Below are 19,984 nucleotides of genomic sequence, written 5' to 3'. Positions count from 1 at the left end.
GCTCTTCTCTGGTTGTTCATAAATTTCATTAAGAACTTGTTCTTCTAACTCAACAGTCATAGTAAATCGGGGTCTGCCTGCATAAATGTGCTTTTTGGATATCAAAGGATCTGTTTCAGACAGACCTTGGTGAATAGTGGCAAAAAACCTTGAACTTGGACATACTCGGTTAGGAAAGTTCTCTTGATACGAACGTTTTGCTTCAGTACTATTACAGTTGTGTCCCATTCCATACATTTAATGCATGTCAGCCAATTCGGAGTATGAATAATGTCTAAGATTACCTGCCATTTTTCAAAAGTTAGCACTTAACACAAAAGCAGAGTGGAATGGTTACTAATAACTGGTTAATAGATTAAACAAAAAACACAGCACGGTTACAGTAGGCCTAACTTACAGTTTGTTTTTTTCTGTTCAACAGTAAGCTATAATAATTCTGAAAATAATTTTCAGCTGATAATTTCTTTTAAATATTTTCTTATTTAAAACATAATAAATCAGCTGTTTTTGAACAGCTGTTATTAAAATCCATGTTTTATTTGCAATCAGCTACAACCTAAGAGTTATTAGTTCTCTCCTCGTAAAACAGTAAATTTTTGTGGTGGAATGTACTACATAAGAATACATTGTACTGAACTTTCTCAATCTACGATAATGCTATTGGTGTGAATTCAAATGCGGTCTACAAGAACTGGCTCTGCTAGGATTGTCCAAGGAGAAGATATATTTGCAGGATTTTCACTGGTTAAGGGCACTGATCGGGTTAAGAGATTCAGGATTGAGGATGGAGAGTTGGGTGATTCGGCTTTTGAGATAATCATTTACAAGGCAGTTGCTTCCAGAATTATGTGCACACCTAACAACTTCTATGACAAAGATGATGATGATGATCTTTCTTGTGATGTACCTGATGGACCCTGCAAAGTTTGTGAGCATGAGGAGCCATCAGCTGAGAGGTATCATAGAGGAGAGAAGCTGTTTCATTTGTTTATTCTTTTCAATAATTGGGATTAGTCAATAAATACTATATACTTGCCCTTTTTTATTATTTAACAACTTCCTTATCAATTGGCTATAAGTACATTATGATGTCATATAGACCAGTTGAAACATGAAAACTTTCTTGATATGTTGAGACACAGTTGATCTATTGAAAAAAGTTATTTCAACAAAAGATATCCATTGTGGTGTAATGGTCTACAAATAATTACATGTACCTACATACCCTCTACCTACCTACATTCCCTTAACCTACCTATATACATGAGAAACAAACCCAGAACTCTAGAATAGAAAGCAGAAGCGCTAACCACAACACCACGATGGATATCTATTTACTTGTTGTTTATTATGTATACTTTAATTTAAATTTATTCAAATTTAGTTCACAAAGCTTACATAATTCTTTTCAGAATTGAATTCTCTACAATTTTTATTTTGAAAAATTATTTGTTTACTGGTCATTAAAGAAAGTTATTGGGCATCAAACGTAGAAGTCTGTGTTTTTTACTTGAATTTTTTGCATATTTCAACTATTTTCTCAAAAACTACTCACACTACAGCTTCCAGACTAGTTTTATTCAATTTTCCAGATATTTTTCCATATGAATCCAGCATAAGTTTTTCAAAAACTAGTCCCCAAACAATTCAGCATCGGTGTATTTCACCAGAGGAACTGAATTCCGGGCGAAATCTTTCACTCTGTATAGCTCGCTAATGAAGCGTTTATGGATATATGTTTATGAGAACTTTTTTTCTTATTTTGACCTCTACTATCACGTATTAAATTATTTTTCCATAATTAAGAATCACCCTGTATATCTATTTATAAGTCCTATATATCATTCCTATTTTGTGCAGTTGTCTCTCTTTTCTGCAGTTATTTGGAGCTTAAATAATAGAACTATTAGTAAATTTCTTGACACAAAACAAAAATAGCTTCACTTAATAGGTTAATTGTCAAGATTAGTGAGTACACTGAAACTTCTCTATTATTCGTAGTTTTGTCATCAAAAACACTGTGATTAGTATTCCCATAAAGATAAATACACTAATATTCCATAGTAACTGATAACTCCAGTAATGAGTTTATCGAAAATTATGCTACAGTAACTAATAACTCCAGTGATGAGGAGACCGAAAATCACATCAACTGATGAAGTGAATTGGAAAAAAGGGTGTTGTGATTTATCATTAGTAAGCTGGAATATTAATTGCATGCAATTACCACAATTTACCCATTTATTCATAACAGCTCATGCTATTTAAGAATAATCACATATACTGTCCTTAATGCCCCGAATTCAGCTGATTAATATACAAATTTTAAATCAACTCGCTTTCTTTAATGCCTGTCTAGGTATTGTTTGTTTCCAACATAGCCTATATGTATTTGATAATACAACTTGTGATAGCAATACCTTTAACGTTATAGTAATTGGTATTATTAGTTTAGGGATTTTGAATTCTGATTGTGAATTATTTACCCATACGGAGTGAACTTTAAAGTTCTATGGATTCACATATAATAATATAACTAGAGACACCCTTGGTTGAAGAACTCGCTCATGAACAGTTGTATTGATCTCTGAAATCTTTTACAAGTATGTCAAATTAATATTTAACAATATTTTCTAATATTCATTCATAGAGGCAATATTATGAATTAATTATGGGCAATGATAGGATCAGTATCAATGATATAATTTTCTCGTATTTTGTTTTATCAGCCTCGATATTGCAGAGCTTGATATATAATTCGTCACCCTCCAAAATTCGTATTAAATGCTTGGTCCCGTAAGCTACAAATTATATAGGTTCTACTGTGTTGAATGTAGTCTAGGCCTACTGGAGGGTTAATTACTCGAACATTGAGAATTTTGAATATAATAAAATTATACAGTATTGTTTTTCATTTTGAATGTCATTTTCAATACTGGAAGATATACAGTTATCATTTCCCAAAATAGCGGGAAAATGTTATTTTTTCATGATAATATTTTGATGATTGATTTTTCTACGTTTCAACGACGGGATTTGCTTTTGTCTGTATATGTATGTTGGCATGTTTGTAAATTAGCTATTGATGATTACAGCTTGGCAATGCTCTCGGTTTTATTTATAACAGGTAATATTGTCATCGTCAATACACGCCAATCAGTCATTGGCCGTTTCAACACTTACGATTTCTCGCCACGGTACGGTTTCTTTTTTCCGATGTCCGAAGGGCTAATTGGGGTGACATATTGACAATGAGATCTGTTTATAAATGCTATAAGAGGTCAACTGTTCACAGAACTACTAGCTACAAGTATTCAACTGCAGAAGTCGGAAATAGACATTCATTTTATTCATGGAAGACACCCACCCTTATCTATCTACTTCACGTCTATGAAGATAACAATATCAAAGAAAATTGAAAGTACAAAGACATAGAAATGGAAATTTAGAAGTGAATGAATTGTTATAATTGAATTACTCAGGTGTATTAAAACTGACTACTTTAGCATTTACCTGATTAATATTACCGCAATCATTATGTTTCAAATTCAAATTTGCGTTGCGTTGCTGTCACTCGGCTGCTCTCTGCACTTATTTTCTCGAATCATGCAATAACTTAAAAAAAAATGACGTCAACAAACTTGGTGACTCAACACATCTGTCTCGTTTTCAACTGACAATGGCAAACTCTCTCGATCAGCTGTTTTCAACTGAAGATGAAAAACTCTCTCGATCAACTGTTTTCAACTGACGACGGAAAACTCTCCCAGTCAGCTGCTACTCGGTTGATGAATATTATTACCGTACCTAATCATTTTTAAGTTCCCTCAGTGAGTTATCCTAAACATGAGTCCTAATCCAAATGATGATTTTCGTATCACAAACTCTATATTTCAAACTATATACTATATTTCAAACTTAATCAAAATCGCTAGAGCAGTTTTCGATTTCCATCAGACATACAAACAAACTAGCAAACAGAAATTGAATACGATGATAAATACGTCTATAGTAACATCCATATGGGAACGTCTGTTATAGTAGACTGCACAAAACTAATCCGATGTTAGTTGGAAGAGCTGAGTACCTCCTCACCCCTTACCATAAACTTTGCCAATTCTTCAGGTGTACTGTATTATGAAAATATCAATATTAATTCTTACTTATAATCAGCTGCCTAGAAACCCCCTCAAGGATCAGATAAATAATGAAAATGCGGGTCTATCTACACGAATCCTTAGAGTCTCATAATGATTTAATACTTTTCTTTATCAGCAGTGGTATAATTCCTTCTACAGTATCAACAATGTAGCAAAATTGCCTTGAAAGTATGGATACGGGTACAGAGTAATACATAATATATTTTTCTCTGTGGTATAGTTTGGATACAGAATGGGTACACTTATTGATCAGAGCACAATAAGTGAGTTATTGAATAAATTTCAATGTGAGAATTAACAAGTTGCAAGATGTCACAGTGAAAGCAAAAGAAAGGGCACAATCAGACAATCAAAAATGTATGTAGGCCTAATGGGTTGTTGAGAATTATGGAAACAGCTTGATGTATCTTTAGCTTTCTAACTGAAAGTTATTTTCCAATTGGAACATGATCCCCAATGAAATTGTTGAAATTGTCATTGTAAAATAAAAATTTATCTTTTTCCATGATTTTTAAGAGATCTGTTTCAGTGTATTCCTACTCTAGGGCCTCACTGTAGACCCATATTTCTAATAAATATTCCATGATTGAATTTAATAACTATGTTTGTATTGATACTTCAACCACATTTGTATAAAATTGTAAAAAATGAAGCATATAATAACATCTTCTAATGTGACATTTATGGGGAAAAACCCAGGTCCCTCTGTATACCACCAAAGCAGTTTGGTGAAATGGCACCACTGGAGTTGAATTAAATCAACTTCAATTATTGTATGGTAATTGTATGGCAAGATTACGATATTATAATATTTTTCGCATTCCCATTTTTTTTTTTTTTATATTTGAATCGCTTCATTTGGGTTACTCGTTGTTTAGTCGAATATAGTTTTTAATAGTATTATTCAGGTATATCTATCACATAAATCTCTCTCAGCAGCTACTATATAAACGCTTAAAATAGGTTGCTAGGGAACGATAATGATAAGAATATGTGATGAATAATCTATTCTGTTCTAGGCGAGCAATATTTCTGTATCACAGATATCCAAAAACTTCAACACTAAAATGTGAATATCTTTGAAACGGTTTGATATATTTATGAGCGATTTCCACCATTCATTGTCTCTTGAAATTCTTTATTATTTGAATCTTGTATTAAAACCTTCCCATAGAAAATTTTTGATTCAATGTGGCGGAACGAAGATGGCAGACCAAAATTATTTTGAAGCTACCTACAGAATATTTTTTCAATTTGAATAAGAATCCCAGTGGAGCACACTGTTATATTATCTTTGGAAAAGGAACATTAAGCTGTTTTCCTATTAATACCTACGTGAATCCTTAGGACTTCATAGGTTTCTCCGTATGGGTAAATGATTCAGAATCAGAATTCAAATTTTGTTAAATCAATAATACCAACGACATAGCAACTGCCATCACAATTTGTATCATTAATATTACGCGTATGCTACTGAAGGATAATAGTCAGGCAGACACACAGGAGGAAGTTATTTTGTCTCATGCAGTACTTTCAATGTTACTTTTATATCCTGAAAAAGGACGAAGAAGTGAGTAAAATATGTTGTTGTTCAACGAACTTGACCTATAAAAAGGTTCGAAGAGTGCGTGTTCAAAATTTGAAGCTGATCGATCAACTCTTTCTAAAGCTATTGTAGTGCATTCAAACAAACAAGCAAACCCACAGACTGGCAACAACTTTGAACTTGAGTAAAAAGTAAGAACTTGCTAACGCTCGTTCAACAAATATTATTGAGAGAACAACGGGCGGTATTATCAAGTTGGGAGCACATAACTTGAAGGAGTCAAATTATTTCAGTGTAGGGGATTGTGTATTTCACAAGAGAGTGTGGTTCTGAGGGATATAGGCCTATAGTGAGAAAGTGAAGAAGTGAGGATTTAATTGAATTGCAGTTTTAGTTTTTTTTGCACGGCCGGCCCTCTCTCACATTCAACCATCAACCCTCCAGTACGATGCTACATCAACTATATTATACAATCCTACTCGGTGGAATGGGGGAATTCACAATATTACAAGCAAGAGTTGATAGTAGGCTAATGAATATTATTGACAAAGAAATTTACAAATCTAGGCATGGGAAAGTCAAATTCAAGATAGGTTGAAGATAATTATGTCTGAAGCATTGTATGAAAAAATAACAAATCCCTGAGGGGTTTTGAAGAAAGGAGAGCATTAGCACACAACCGGGTAAGAGAGAGAGTTAGAGAGAGAGAGAGAGAGAGAGAGAGTGTGTGTGTGTGTGTGATAGACAGAGAGAGAGAGAGTGTGAGAGGGAAAGGCGCAGGAGTGATAGAGAGAGGGTGATGGAGGGGGAGAGAGAGAAAGAGAGAGAGTGGGAGAGAGAGAAAGAGAGAGAGTGGGAGAGAGAGAGAATGAGAGAGGAAGCAATAGAACTAAATAAGGTTGAGATAAGAGACAATGTCACGCAGGAGTATTGTCCAATGGTGGTCACACACACACTTCTACAGTCACACTAAGTTCTAAAAAGAATATTTCAAAGAATGTACAGTCTGTGCCAAAATTGAAACCAGTTTACTTCCAAGCTATTCTGCCAGCTTAACTGACATAAACGTCAAAAGCTGATAGCGACAACCAGAGACTGTTTTCCAGGTAGAGAAATTAGTCACGGACTCACCCCGCCAAAACAAGACACTTCTTTTTCAGCACAAGAATGACAAAAGTAGCCACCGCCAAAACAAGACTGATTTTCAGTGCTAGGATGGATGTGTCTGACTTTGACGGTGGTGTATCCTGACATCACCCCACACAACTAAACTGTTTGCATTTGAATGATCTCTCCTGGCTGAACAGCTCCCTTATATACACCAGCCACTCCCCGCCACATTCCATCAACTCTAGATTTATTTTCCAAGTTCATAGAATGAGGGATAATAATTTTTAAAACTTTTTAATACTTTCTAATAACTTTTAATAAATTTTGATAATTAAATAAAAAAAATTTTTTTGACCTTAACCTTTGACCTTTAACTGTGACCCTGTGCCAGAACACACTGTAATATTACATTTTTTCTCGATTGGAATCGAATCTTCAATTCGAGATCTATAAAACTTTATAGTAAATATCAGAGTCATCGATATATGGACAAACTTTTTGACTGAGAATTTATTATCGTAAATGATTGTTGCATTGTTCCATGGTGTCACCGAGGCTGGGTTGACAGAATTAATAGATAAATGGTTTATTTAAATAGAGATGATATATAAAATTTAAAATAATAGTTTCAAAATAAAGTTTTATTGAGAACAAATATAAAATGTGAATTCTAAACTTGTAATTTATAATTTTTTTTGGTGACGTGTCTGTAACATCGACACTGAACAAGGCTTTGTTCTGACTTGTAGCTTTTCTTTTCCTGTTCTTCTCTCTGAAACATGGCTGGCTGGTGTGTGTTGTAACTTTGTGCTCTCTAAATAATTTTCTATTTGAGTGAATTTATTAATGTTTTAATTTGAGTTTTAATCAGTTTATAGTGTTCTATTTTGTCTGTATATTGTTATTTGTGTATACAAGCCAATAGCCACTGTTTTTCAACTATAATCTGGATAAGTAATTAGCTCGTAGTGATTAGATGCTTAGGCTTGTAAGATATTTTTCTTTGTGTATTTGTGTAATATTTTGCCAAAATTCATCTGAAGATTATAAGTTCATTTGCTCTGAAAATTGGATTTCTCATTCATAGGCGATAGATCCATTCATAATTTATCAAGAATCTATTACATTGGAGCCGACAACTATCCTTAGGTTAATAGGTGTGAATTGCTATCCAACCGAATTAGGAAAAATTGGTAGCATGGCAACACAAAATCTAACTATTGTATGTACATATATTCATGCTCAATTTTTCCACTTGAAATTTTTTGTTTAAATTGTATCTGAAGCCTGATAATTGGGAATCAAAAATCAAACTTTGCATAGATGGGGCGGAGCTCCTGAAATGTTTACAGATATGGGACTTGTGGCAGTTGATAGAGCTCATCAATGACTATTTTAGTTAAACATTTTATCAAAATTGTTGGAGCTGTTTTCGAGAAAATCGCGAAAACCCCTGTTTTTGACAACATTTTAGCCACCATCTTTGATTGCATTTGATCGAAATTGTTCATGTCGGATCCTTACAGTGTAAAGACCTCAAGTTCCAAACTTCAAGTAATTCCATTAATTGAGAGATGAGATATCGTGTACACATACACACACACACACACATAGGGTCTACTGACCAATATCCAAAAACCACTTTTTTGGACTCAGGGGACCGTGAAACGTATAGAAATTTAGAAATTGGGGTACCTACCTTAATTTTTTTCGAAACTCAATACTTTCCTTACCTATGGTAACAGGGCAAGGGAAGTAAAAACTGGCCCATACCACGCTATCCATTTGCCTATTGTAATATTGTATTTTGAATTTTAAGCAGATCATGCCATTCAGCTCACGGTATTTAGATGAAAATACTTCTTCTTCTTCTATATACCGTGATTCAGCCTACCTGGCCAATCTTTGCAGACAGCATCTGTCCAAATGTGTTCTTTGATTCAAGTCCAGTTCCGCGTCCAACTGGGTTTGTACATCAACCAACTGTAAGACAAAAAAAAAAACATTTTTAGACTAAAAAAGGATCAAGATTCATACTACTGATGAACTTAATCAAATTCTTCCAATAAATAGTTCTTCACTTTGTATTAAATTAGCTTAATTCATTAAGCTATTTAATATTGATAGCTTGATAGCTGAGTTCTTATGTGAGACCTTGGACCGGTGCTGATGTTTGCGGATGACACCACAATTTACTCTAGGGGGCGGACGGTTGAACAAGCTGGCTTGCAGGCTCAGCGAGTTTTTGATGATGCCAAGCAGTGGTTTGAGAGAAACAGACTCTGCTTGAATGAGGGGAAGACTCAGCAACTGGTTTGTGGACTTCGCAGCCTTGCTGACTCTGCCCATAAATCAGTGGTGAAACTCCTGGGATTTGTCATTGACTCAAAATTGACATGGGCAGGCCATATTGATGGAGTTTGCACCAGGCTGGCACGAGTAATCTACTTGCTGCATAGACTTAGAGCCCTTCTCAGCAGGAAAGATATGGTGATGGTATACTTTGCCCTTTTCCATTCCCATCTGCTGTATGGACTCCTGCTGTGGGGGCATGCAGCGGGCTGCAAGAGTGTGCTGATGCTCCAGAAGAAAGCACTTCGAGTGATCACCTCAGCAGGGCATCGTGAGCACTGTAGGCCTATCTTCATTGACCTGGGCATCCTTACAGTCTTCAACCAGTACATACTGTTGAGTCTGCTGCATGTTAAGGACACCGAGGGCAGTCATGTGCTGAGGGCTGATCGTCATGTGCATGCTACAAGGAGGAGACTTGACATTGACATACCACGCTGCAGAACCAACAAGAGAAAAGACTCCTTCCCAATATTTGCACTGCGCCTATACAATGACCTGCCTGTTGGTGTGAAGAACCTGCAGGGTATTGCTTTTAAAAACCGAGTTGAGATCTGGCTGAAGAGGAACCCATTCTACTCAGTCAATGAGTATTTTAATGCTCACAAGGACAATATAGTTTGACCTGTCATCTTACTATTCGACACCATCTATCCAGTTCCCTGGTCATGGATGTAGAAGGAGGAATTAAGGAATTATGAATTTCTTGAACAAAAAAATTATGTTTATTAATTATTAGTTATTCCGTCGTTTCGCTGAACAGGGAAAACTCATACAATAAGCTATATAAGCTATGATAACTCACATAAGCTATGGAACTTGGTATTGTAACTTAGTCTGGTAATTTATTTTTGCAAGGGGTAGAGAGCACCAGACTTGTCCGAGAGGTTGGAAGCGGATATTTTTGTGCAAGCCAAGAGTGGTTCACCAGCAACGAGCTAATGCTTAATGGAAGCAAAACCCAGGAGACAACATTTACTCTTGGTCTGGCCAGCTTAACGGTCTTACAGAAATAAAACTACTGGGCTTTACGTTGAATACCAAGCTTGGCTAGAGTACAGTAGTTACATCAATATCTGTTTGAAACTTGAAAGAAAGTTACGTTTTATAGCCAAATTAACTATGTAGGCCTATTTCAGTTGTGTGGTCATGCACCAGGCTGTGAAGATGTAAGGTACTGCTCCACCAAAAGAAAGCTTCGAGAATCCTGGATGCGCGGCGAGCCACTTGAGCTACTGTCGACCCATCTCCAACAGGCTGATATAGTGCTCTCCCTGTTGGATGCAAGAGAAAATTTTCATACATTCATCAGAAAAGAAGACGGATTAAGAAGGATTTTTTTCTGGTACTAGCCTGAGAATGTACATCTGGCCGGATGGAGTGAAGAGCCTTGATGACAGGGAAGGAATGGAATCTAAACCTCAAGAGAAAATTATACTTTTACAAACAAGGCCATCTTAATGAAAGTTGTAAATCATAAGTCAACCCCTACGACAAAAACCAAGTCAGTTCCACTACTTACAGACACAGACAATCCAGATCTTGGGTCATGACAAAGAAAGGACCTTATGAAGTATATAATGAAGAAAATACTTGAGTAGTTAAATGATTATACAATAAAAATATAATCAATAATCTATTTCACTATCCATGACCAACTGCAAGTAATAATCCGTTTTCAACTATTTTCGACATTACAGTCTAATTTTTGAGTATTATTTATTTAGTAATCACAGGTGGAGCGCTTTCGGTTTTTTAAATGAGTGTTGAAAATTGATTATCATCCAAAATTAAAGAACAGAATATTATGTAATTCATTCTATATAGTTTCAAGACATTTACTATGAAACTCTATAATGTAGGTCTATTTGTTAATATAAAAAATAAGCCTACTTGAATACTAGATATTATAATTTACTATCAATAATTTCAATATTGATAATATTACGCCAAATACGGAAATTTACCAAAGATCTTCTTTAAGCAGAAAAATACCAAAATATAAGAGTAAAAACACAAATTGAAAAATATTTGGATTACGGTAGGTAGGCTATTATAGACTAGACTATCAGTCTGGGTGTATGCTACAGTGGGTTCAGTAGTATAACTTAAACAAATAAGCAACTTATAAATAGAATTACCGTACATTTTTAGCTCTCAACACACTCTGCATAATAATTTTAATAGAACTTTCTGGTTCAGAGATATTATTTTTCTTGAAAATGTCTTTCCATAAACTCAAGGCATCTTTTACTATAGCTGGTGACTTTGGAGACTCTGTATAGAGAAGTTTTCTTGTGTAAGAAACGAATAAGAAGTAAAGTTTAACTTTTCTACCCATTGAAAACATTGTAGAGTAGAGCAACTTGTAGGCTACTTGAGACAGAAGATCTAAGAAAATTTATTATGCTGTTTTTTATTGTTGAAATTTTTATAGGTAACTTACTGACAATAATAGAAATGTATAAATTCTAACATGCTAATTATTTTGATCGGTAGCACAATGTCAACAATAAAACCCAAAAGTCATGAAATTTCTTGTTTTATAAGGTTATGTAATGTTTCATTTTAAAATTTAAAAACTTTAGCAGCTTCTCTTTGCCTCAGACTTAGACCATTTATGGAATAGACACGCTGAGAAGCCTTGACACAGAATAGATACAGATTGGAAACTTGTAATCAATCGCCTATCGTTGCTTACGGAACTACAAGGCTAGAACACTCAGGTGATCAGCTGTTCAAAAGCGTACACTTCAACCCGTGTTTACATTGAAATCCCTATGTCGAGTGGAATTTTTCGTGAATAAACGTTGATAATTCTACTGTTAATTACTTTTTAGAATAGTGGCTTGTTATTTTATTTTCCCGATACATATTTCAACATCTATCATTAATTTTAAGGGCAGCAATCATTGAGTTCTCACAAAATTCCTATTTATTAGTCAACAAATTTGTAGGTTATTTGTACTTGAGTTATAATCACGTTAAATTTCAAAACACGTAGTCTAATAATTTATTGTCATGAAATAAAGATTATAGTTGAGTTGCTGAAAGTTTTAAGAACTAGGCCTACAGATTGTTTTTTTATTTTTATTACAATACACCTTGATTTCCAGAGAGGAACTCAGACTCCCCATTTGAAATCTTGTAGTATGGCAATCTAACTTTATTTGATTTCATAACTTTTCAGATGAAATACACAAATAAGTCTTATTAGAAAGTAAGGCGAAAGTAAATTTGTAAGTTTTTTGTCATCATATAATATAATAAGTATTTCTTTTTCTTATAGAGCTTATTATTGGAATATAAATTCTACTTCTACTTGAAGTACCTATAACAAGAATGTTATGAAATTGGAAACTTTTATGGTTTGGATTATATTGAGTAAAAGAGCCCAACATATTTCCAATAGTTTTTATTATAGACTAAAATATGTTTTAAATGATTATATTGTTAGCTTACTCAGCAAAAGATTTCAATATTCAGCCTTATCCAGTAGGTACCGGTAACTTATATTTTATTTTCATTATCATAGGCTATCTATTTCCAACTCTGAACTAAGGTTTCTTTATGGCTGATAAACACACTGTAAATAAGTTAGCATAGTAAGACCATGTTATATCATAACAAATCTGTGCATTATTCAGGAGTGATTATTAACCAATGATGAAAGCTTATTACATTAAAGCTCGCTATATTCATTGAACAAATTGTTATGATATGGATAACGTAAAGGTGTGGTCACTTACTTATTAAATTTGTTACTTGTTCCTATTCTTCATAGTCAGTGACCAGGAATTGTCATATTTTCTCTCTTTGGCAGGTTTTCTCCGTTTGTGTGTCGGCAGTCTAGTGCGATCACATTGGATGCGTAAATGTGCAAGTGTACGCCGATTCAAGCATGAGCCAAAAAACAAAATTTGAAAAGTTTCATTGGAACACATTGTGCCTGGCATGTAGCTTCTCATACTAAACGCAACCAACAAGTGGACATTTTAATGTGAGTGTTTCCCATTGCTCGGACCCAAAATCCAATAAGTGTCGGTGAACCTTTTTCCTCTTCGGTGGATATGGGCATAATCTTGAATATCTGGAAGGGCAGGAGGACAAGTGTGATATCGTCCTTCTAGGGGTCGTGCTTGCCAAAGGAGGTGTGCACTGTTAGCTCCATGAGAGCCTGCAGCCAACTGGGTGTGGCTTCCTCGATAGTTTTGCTCAGTTCGTCCTTACGCAAGTACTATGAAGTCATAGTATTTGCCTGTTCATTCATAACAAAGCGTGTACTTGCACATAATACGCACACAATGTGATCACACACCAATCTTCAATACATTTTATATTTCTATAGTGTTATCTAACATGCAAAGGCTAAGAGTCCCCCAGCTGAGTGCTGTATTATCTGCTCAATGGCAGAGGTATCATTGGCGCCACCCAATTCATTGTTGCTCTAAGTTTGTCATGTTATTTCTTCCTATCTGAAAATTTGTATAAAATTGAAAAATTTTCTGCTCATTTTATTTGAAAAAGCTGATAAAACGCCGACTTTGGGCATCTTCTAAGCCCTTACAATACAATATTTCTTCATGATTCAGCTTAACTTTTGTACTAAATTTAAGCATTTTCTCTTAATTATAGAAAAGCTGAAAAAACGCTAGTGAACGCTGGAAAATTGCCAATCTTGTAATATTGAAGTCATAGTAATTTTGAATTTCCAGACCCCAGCTGAACCTCTGCGCAAAATGTTACATTTTCTGTTGATTAGTTCTTGAAAGAGTTGAAAAAAACGCATACTGTTTAGACCTATTGTTCATATGTTTTAATTTTTTTCTAATCCGGTCCTAGTGCGCCTCTAGAAGGACAAGTGCATGAGCACATTTGTCAAATTTTTAATTATTTTGTCCAGTAGGTAGATTTTATTTTAGTTTTGTTCATGGTGAGTGAATCAGTGCTATTTTACTTTGACATGATATGTAATATTATATAGATATAATGTATAATATATTTTATTATGTATATAATGTGTAGATATAAGATAATTATAATGTATAACGGCTAATATACATTAGGATAATGCATATCGAATATGTCTTAGGGCTCCTACTTTGCCTTATTATATTAGTCAATTGAAAGTCTGCAGTTTCCTCTTTTTCAAATTTGAATCTGTCGAGTTACGACTCGAGAGGTGATCATTGCGCATTTTTGTATAATTATTCAAAAAGATATTTGCAATAATATGTGATGCTCTATTTATCAAATCATTCATAGTTTTCCCACAACTGCACGATTGATTTTCAAACTGTTTATAATAAACTAAAAATGCAAATCTGGTTATATATTTGAGTACTTCACGCTGTTTCTTACACTTGGTGAATTTTTCCTCATACTCTGGAGATATGAGGCAGCTAAATATTTTGAATTCCAGGATAACAAGTTGATGTATATACTCTGTTGGTTCCTTCAAACCTCCACGCGTAATGCAGTTTAGGTACTGATAGGCAGCTACGTTACTTGCCTCTACCACCATATCCTTTCCTGATTTTACCAATCGACAGCAGCATTCACAACTTCCCATGTACTTTATCATTGCATGACACACATAGCCAGCTATATATAGAAGAGAGACGGACTCAGATTCTGTTATAGAAATTTCTTCACTTTTCTCAAAAATAACATTTTTTGAAAAATTACAATCTTCAAATAATGCTGAACTTATTGGAGTATCATTCATATCAGCTTCAATTTGCAACCTTCCTTGTTTTTCATTAAATTGTTTAATGCTGAATCGGCCTAGACTTGAAGATTCTAGTTTCAGTAAATTCAAGACTTTTAATTTTCTTTCTGAATCAACAACCTGGCAAACACTAACATTATAATTTGATCCACTCATCAGACGATATCTTCCAAAGCGACCCTCAAGACAGTCTGAAGACAATTTACCAAGTAAAATGTATTTGAATTGGATGTTTGCAAATACATATTCAATCAGCTGTATTATACTTTTGCAAGTCTGATTAAGAGATGAAAATGTATCTGGTGTCAGTTTTGCAGTATGCTTAGGATTTGATTCATCTGGTACAAACACAATGCTCTCCCAAGCATTCAACCATTGCACGAAATCTTTTAGAAATTGGACATTTGAGTCATCTGGATTTTTTATTGGATCTCGTAATGGATCTCTTAGTCTTATACCGCCTTCTGGGGTGCGAACATTTACTATTTTCCACCAAGACATGATAATTTTGATAAATTCAACAGTGCCTTCAACAAAGATATCATTTTTATTTTGCAGTGCAGCAATCACTTTCTCGTCAAAAATTTTGCATGCGAGGAGCACATTTTGTCTCTCAAATATTGTAGGATACAAAACTTTTTTCGATAAGCTTGGTGCAGTTTTCACAATATTATTTTCTTCACTGGCATGTAATGCTTTCAAGTCATGAACATTTGCACACATAATATTTTGTTGGTTGTTAAAAGCGGGGAAAACAAATGACTGCTCTTCATTTTTTTGATTAAGCCAATTATTCCTTATGGATTTTAATAGATGAACCGTATCAAACAGAAGAAAGACTTTTTGTTGAGAGTTGAAAGGATTCACAATGTACTCTCTGTTATTTTTTGCATTGCACAAAATTTGATACATCCCTCTGTTGAGTCTATGATTGTCACATATAAGGCAAAGCACATTGAAACCAATTTCGTTTAGTGCTTTCAGTACTTGTAATGTGCATGTTTTTAAATTTTCAGAAGTTTTGCTTTTTATGGGATACAATGCCACAATGTCCTCATATTTACCAAATGCCGATGACACCATAAATGCTTGTATTCTGACTGCATTTTCAACTTTTTCCTCATCCATAGCAATACCTTCTAATCGGCCTCCTCTGTAACAAAGCTTACCTTGCACATTTATCTCATCAAAAATCACACTAACAACCTTTTGTATTGGTTGGAGATTTTCACACCGTTCCTTTAAATACTCTATCTGAGACTGGTTCAACCCAATTTCTGATTTTATATTCCCTGACAATCGGCGCAGATGCTTTGGATGAGGAAGATTTAACAGGCCTGAATTCCTTATCATATCATAAGCCGATGGAAATGATAAGGCTATATAAGAAGCCCAAACAATGGTTTCAGTTGAATAATGTATCTTGGAAGCTGAGCAGAGAAGCAATTGTTCATTTAAAAATTTTAGTTTATTCAGTTTATCTTCTAAATTTGCCAAATCAACCTCATCATTAGTAATTATTTGATCCTCAACTCTCAATACTAATCTATTCAAATTGTCAGAAATTGAAACTATTTCTGATTTGATTGGCAGCGAAACATTTGTTGAAAAAGTGCACAGGTGATTCAATAGAGTGTCAAACATAGACCTCTTTGATAACTTGCCATTTGTAAGCCATGGGAAATTTTTCATTGGCAAAATGCTATCATTAAAATAACACTTCACAGATAAGTCTTTTAAAATTTTGAAGCTTACAGCAACTTTTGGTATTTCTCGTATTTCTTCAATTTTTACAAATAGAACATAATCATCAAATGCATGATACATAAAATCCCTACACTCTCTATTCTGGAATGAACTAGCAAAAGTTTTAAAATCGCTTATTTTATCCTTTTTACACAATTCTGCTAGTTCTCGTTCGTCTCTCTCATTTTGTTCTCTTCTTCTTTCATTGGGTGTTTTCCGTGGAATAGTAGGAGTTGGACCAGAGATGTTTGGAAATATACATGGAACTGCATCTTCCAACAATTTTAGATGTTTTCTCTGAAGTATTTGAATGGTACCATCACTGGAAGTAATTTTATTTTCACGAATTATGTGCTTTTCTAGAAAATGTTTTATGCACACAACGCTTCTTTTTGTCGGTTTAAATTATCTAATATTTATTATATTAATATATTTATATTATATATTATATAATATATTTATTATATATATTATTATAATTGTCGGTTTAGCACTTATCATATAGACCTTTGTAGATATAATATTTCTTCTATACAATCCCAAATCAATACTTTCTTACTCGAAAGTTTTAAAATAATGATGGAAATAGAGTCTCAATTACCGGAATGGAATTGAGCGCATTAGTATACATTGTACTTAATTTTGTTTTAAAAGTAACAAATTTAATTCAACAACACTTTTTATGATATTTTATTGTTAGTCAATAAAATAATGATTCTGATTTATCAATAATTACTTCACTAAACTCAATACTTTTGTAAAAAGGATGATTCAAAATTATGTAAGTTTGAATTTGAACTCAATTGACGCCATGAGAAATACCAACATTTGTATGCTTTTGATCAGCTGATTGGTTCAACGTTCCGGCCATGTAGATCTTTAGTAGGCACTGCGCCTATCTTACCAATGCTTTTTACATGACCCCAATACTAAACACGTCACGTGACCTTGGGAAGTTCCAATCCTGGTCTTCTGATTGGCTCGTGGCAGTAAATGAGATCAATTGATCCGGATCATTAAAGTGATCCGAACCTACCATCAATACTATTACAATGCGGCGCTTTCTAACAAGATGGCGGATTTTGGCGTCAGGGTATAGCCAAGTTTCCGTACTGTATGAGTATACTGTGGCCTAGCCTCTGAAGCCAACATCTAACTGCCAAATCCGCCCACCTTGACTTCACAACCAAGCTAACAACAATGCATTAAGGAACTATAAAGACTATTTATAGTTTATAGTTCCCTAAACAATGTAAGTTAAACACCACAAACACCTACACAACAAACTTTTGTGACGTCAAGGTGGGCGGATTTGGCAGTTGGATTTTGGCTTCATCGACTTTCAGTATGAATATACAATTGGCCGTGTCTAATCTATAGCTGGTCTAAGACCTTAGATACAGAGTAAAGGCACGGAGCATACGTAGTGTTTCTTTCCTCTGTGGTAAAGGCCAGCAACGGTCACAGTTATCACATAGTTATTCAAAAGTATTCTTTGAGTATCTATGGTGAGGTCCACGTTATAATGGCAGTGAGCAATTTGCAATGTTCAACATTCAACAAAGCATATCTCTTTCACGCATTGTGATGTTGCCACATCGTTTATCAATTATGTAGAAATTCAACTAATTGACAAAATATTTAATATCAATCATGAATATTTATCATTATATCTTTAAAAAATATATTTTCTTGACAAATAAAATATGATTAACTATTCAACAATAATGACCAGTTAAATTCATCAGATATACCAGTATCAGCTGTTTGGGTGGCAAGGCTGAGACCTGGCAATCTAACAAGAATTGTCTCCTATCATCCTACACTGCTATTTTAACGTGGACCTCACTATATCAGCTGATTGCATGCCTACAAGAATCAACTTGTGCATCATAAAATGAATATGTTCAGTTCTAAAAAATAAACCCCATGTTTATGTTTTGTTCTAAATATGACAAATAAATCTAAAGTATAAAATGTAAAAGGGTTAGGGGTCAGGTTATATTTAATAATGTTTCATAAGGATGGGTTAGGTTTTTGCTTTGAAATTGCAATATGCTAGAAGACTAACTTGAATACTTACGGTACTTGAATACTTGAGGTCGTTGCCAATGACTGGGGTTTCCAGATAGGCAGTGTCGGAATTCTCAATAAAAATAACCTACATGGTCATTCACGCTGTGGAGGTGCTTGACTCCCAAAAAGAGGTTCACTGTAAAATTCCTGCAGTGAGTAGAGTGGCTTTTCCAGGAGTTTATTTTTCAATGTGGTATAGAACCAAGAGTTCCGTGTCTCCTGAATTGGTCTAGGAAGGCTGTTAAAAAATCTTATTGCCTGCAAAGGGAAGCTATTGTAGTTCCCCGCCAGTCGGCTCCGGGGCACCTCCAGTCTAGTGGCATGTCACGTATTGTGGCTGTGTATATCACACCTTTTTTGAAACTGCACCACGTTCTTCTTGATATACATAAGCGAGCACAACACATATCGACTGTACACCATGAGTACCCAAGATCCCTAAATAGTGGCCTGCAGTGATCTGCATGGAGCAATCCATAGATGATATGGCTGTGAAACAGCGAATGATAGGCCATGACAAGACTTCTCTGATCCACCACACATCTCAGCTTATGAAGGAGGTACAGCACTCTGGACAATTTCCTGCATACTTGATTTACATGATGATTCCAGCTCAATCGCTCATCCAACCAAATCCTAATAGTTTTACTGGATCTGATACGACTGGCTGTCTTTTCAATGAGCAAACCAAGATGTTTGTTTTATCTTCATTTAGTTTGAGCTTGTTGGCAAGAAACCACAACTCAGCTACTTCTAAGAGTCTGGCAGACTCCTCCTTTGCCTGTTCCACAGTGACACCTCTGGCAATCAAGGTGGTGTCTTCCACAAAAAGCACTGCCCCCTGACCGCTTGAGAAGTCGTTCATGAGTAATATGAACAACAGAGGGCCCAAAACCGAGCCCTGTGGTACTCCATGCTTAACGCCTCTCATCCCCGAGCCAGTACCTCTCAGCTGCACCACCTGTTTCCTATTCTCCAGATAGGATGTCACTGTCTCAAGGACCCCGCCACCCAGACCATATTTCTCCAGCTTTCCAACCAATATCCTGTGAGGTACGCAATCAAAGGCCTTGCTAAGGTTACACAATGTGAGGGCAAGGGATTCACCATCCTCAAAACTTCTCTGAATGTTTTCTGTCAAAGCCAGGAGAGCGCTAGTTGTGGATCATCTGTTTCTAAATCCATGTTGCAATGATGACAGCAGTCTATTCCCCTCAAAAAAGTTGGTCATCTGCATTTTCATCTCTGTCTCGATCACCTTTG

The 19,984-nt window shown here is 34.9% G+C and overlaps 1 protein-coding gene across 1 annotated transcript in view; it reads right to left on the bottom strand.

The window, feature by feature from the left end:
- Positions 1-19,586, bottom strand: part of LOC111057744 (MTRF1L release factor glutamine methyltransferase) — an 84,282-nt gene extending 64,696 nt beyond the window's left edge. Inside the window, exons 1-3 of the mRNA XM_039431450.1 lie at positions 19,410-19,586; positions 11,615-11,647; positions 8,711-8,799 (exon numbers count right to left, since the gene is read on the bottom strand). Coding sequence (XP_039287384.1) covers positions 8,711-8,799; positions 11,615-11,647; positions 19,410-19,586 — 299 coding nt within the window. The remainder of the gene's footprint in view (positions 1-8,710; positions 8,800-11,614; positions 11,648-19,409) is intronic.
- Positions 19,587-19,984: the final 398 nt, after the last annotated feature.

Source organism: Nilaparvata lugens, chromosome 6, assembly GCF_014356525.2.
Source record: "Nilaparvata lugens isolate BPH chromosome 6, ASM1435652v1, whole genome shotgun sequence".
In the NCBI taxonomy this organism is placed as follows: Eukaryota; Metazoa; Arthropoda; class Insecta; order Hemiptera; family Delphacidae; genus Nilaparvata; species Nilaparvata lugens.
The sequence above is the reverse complement of the archived record's forward strand: the minus strand, read 5'-3'. Positions and strand labels throughout refer to the sequence as shown.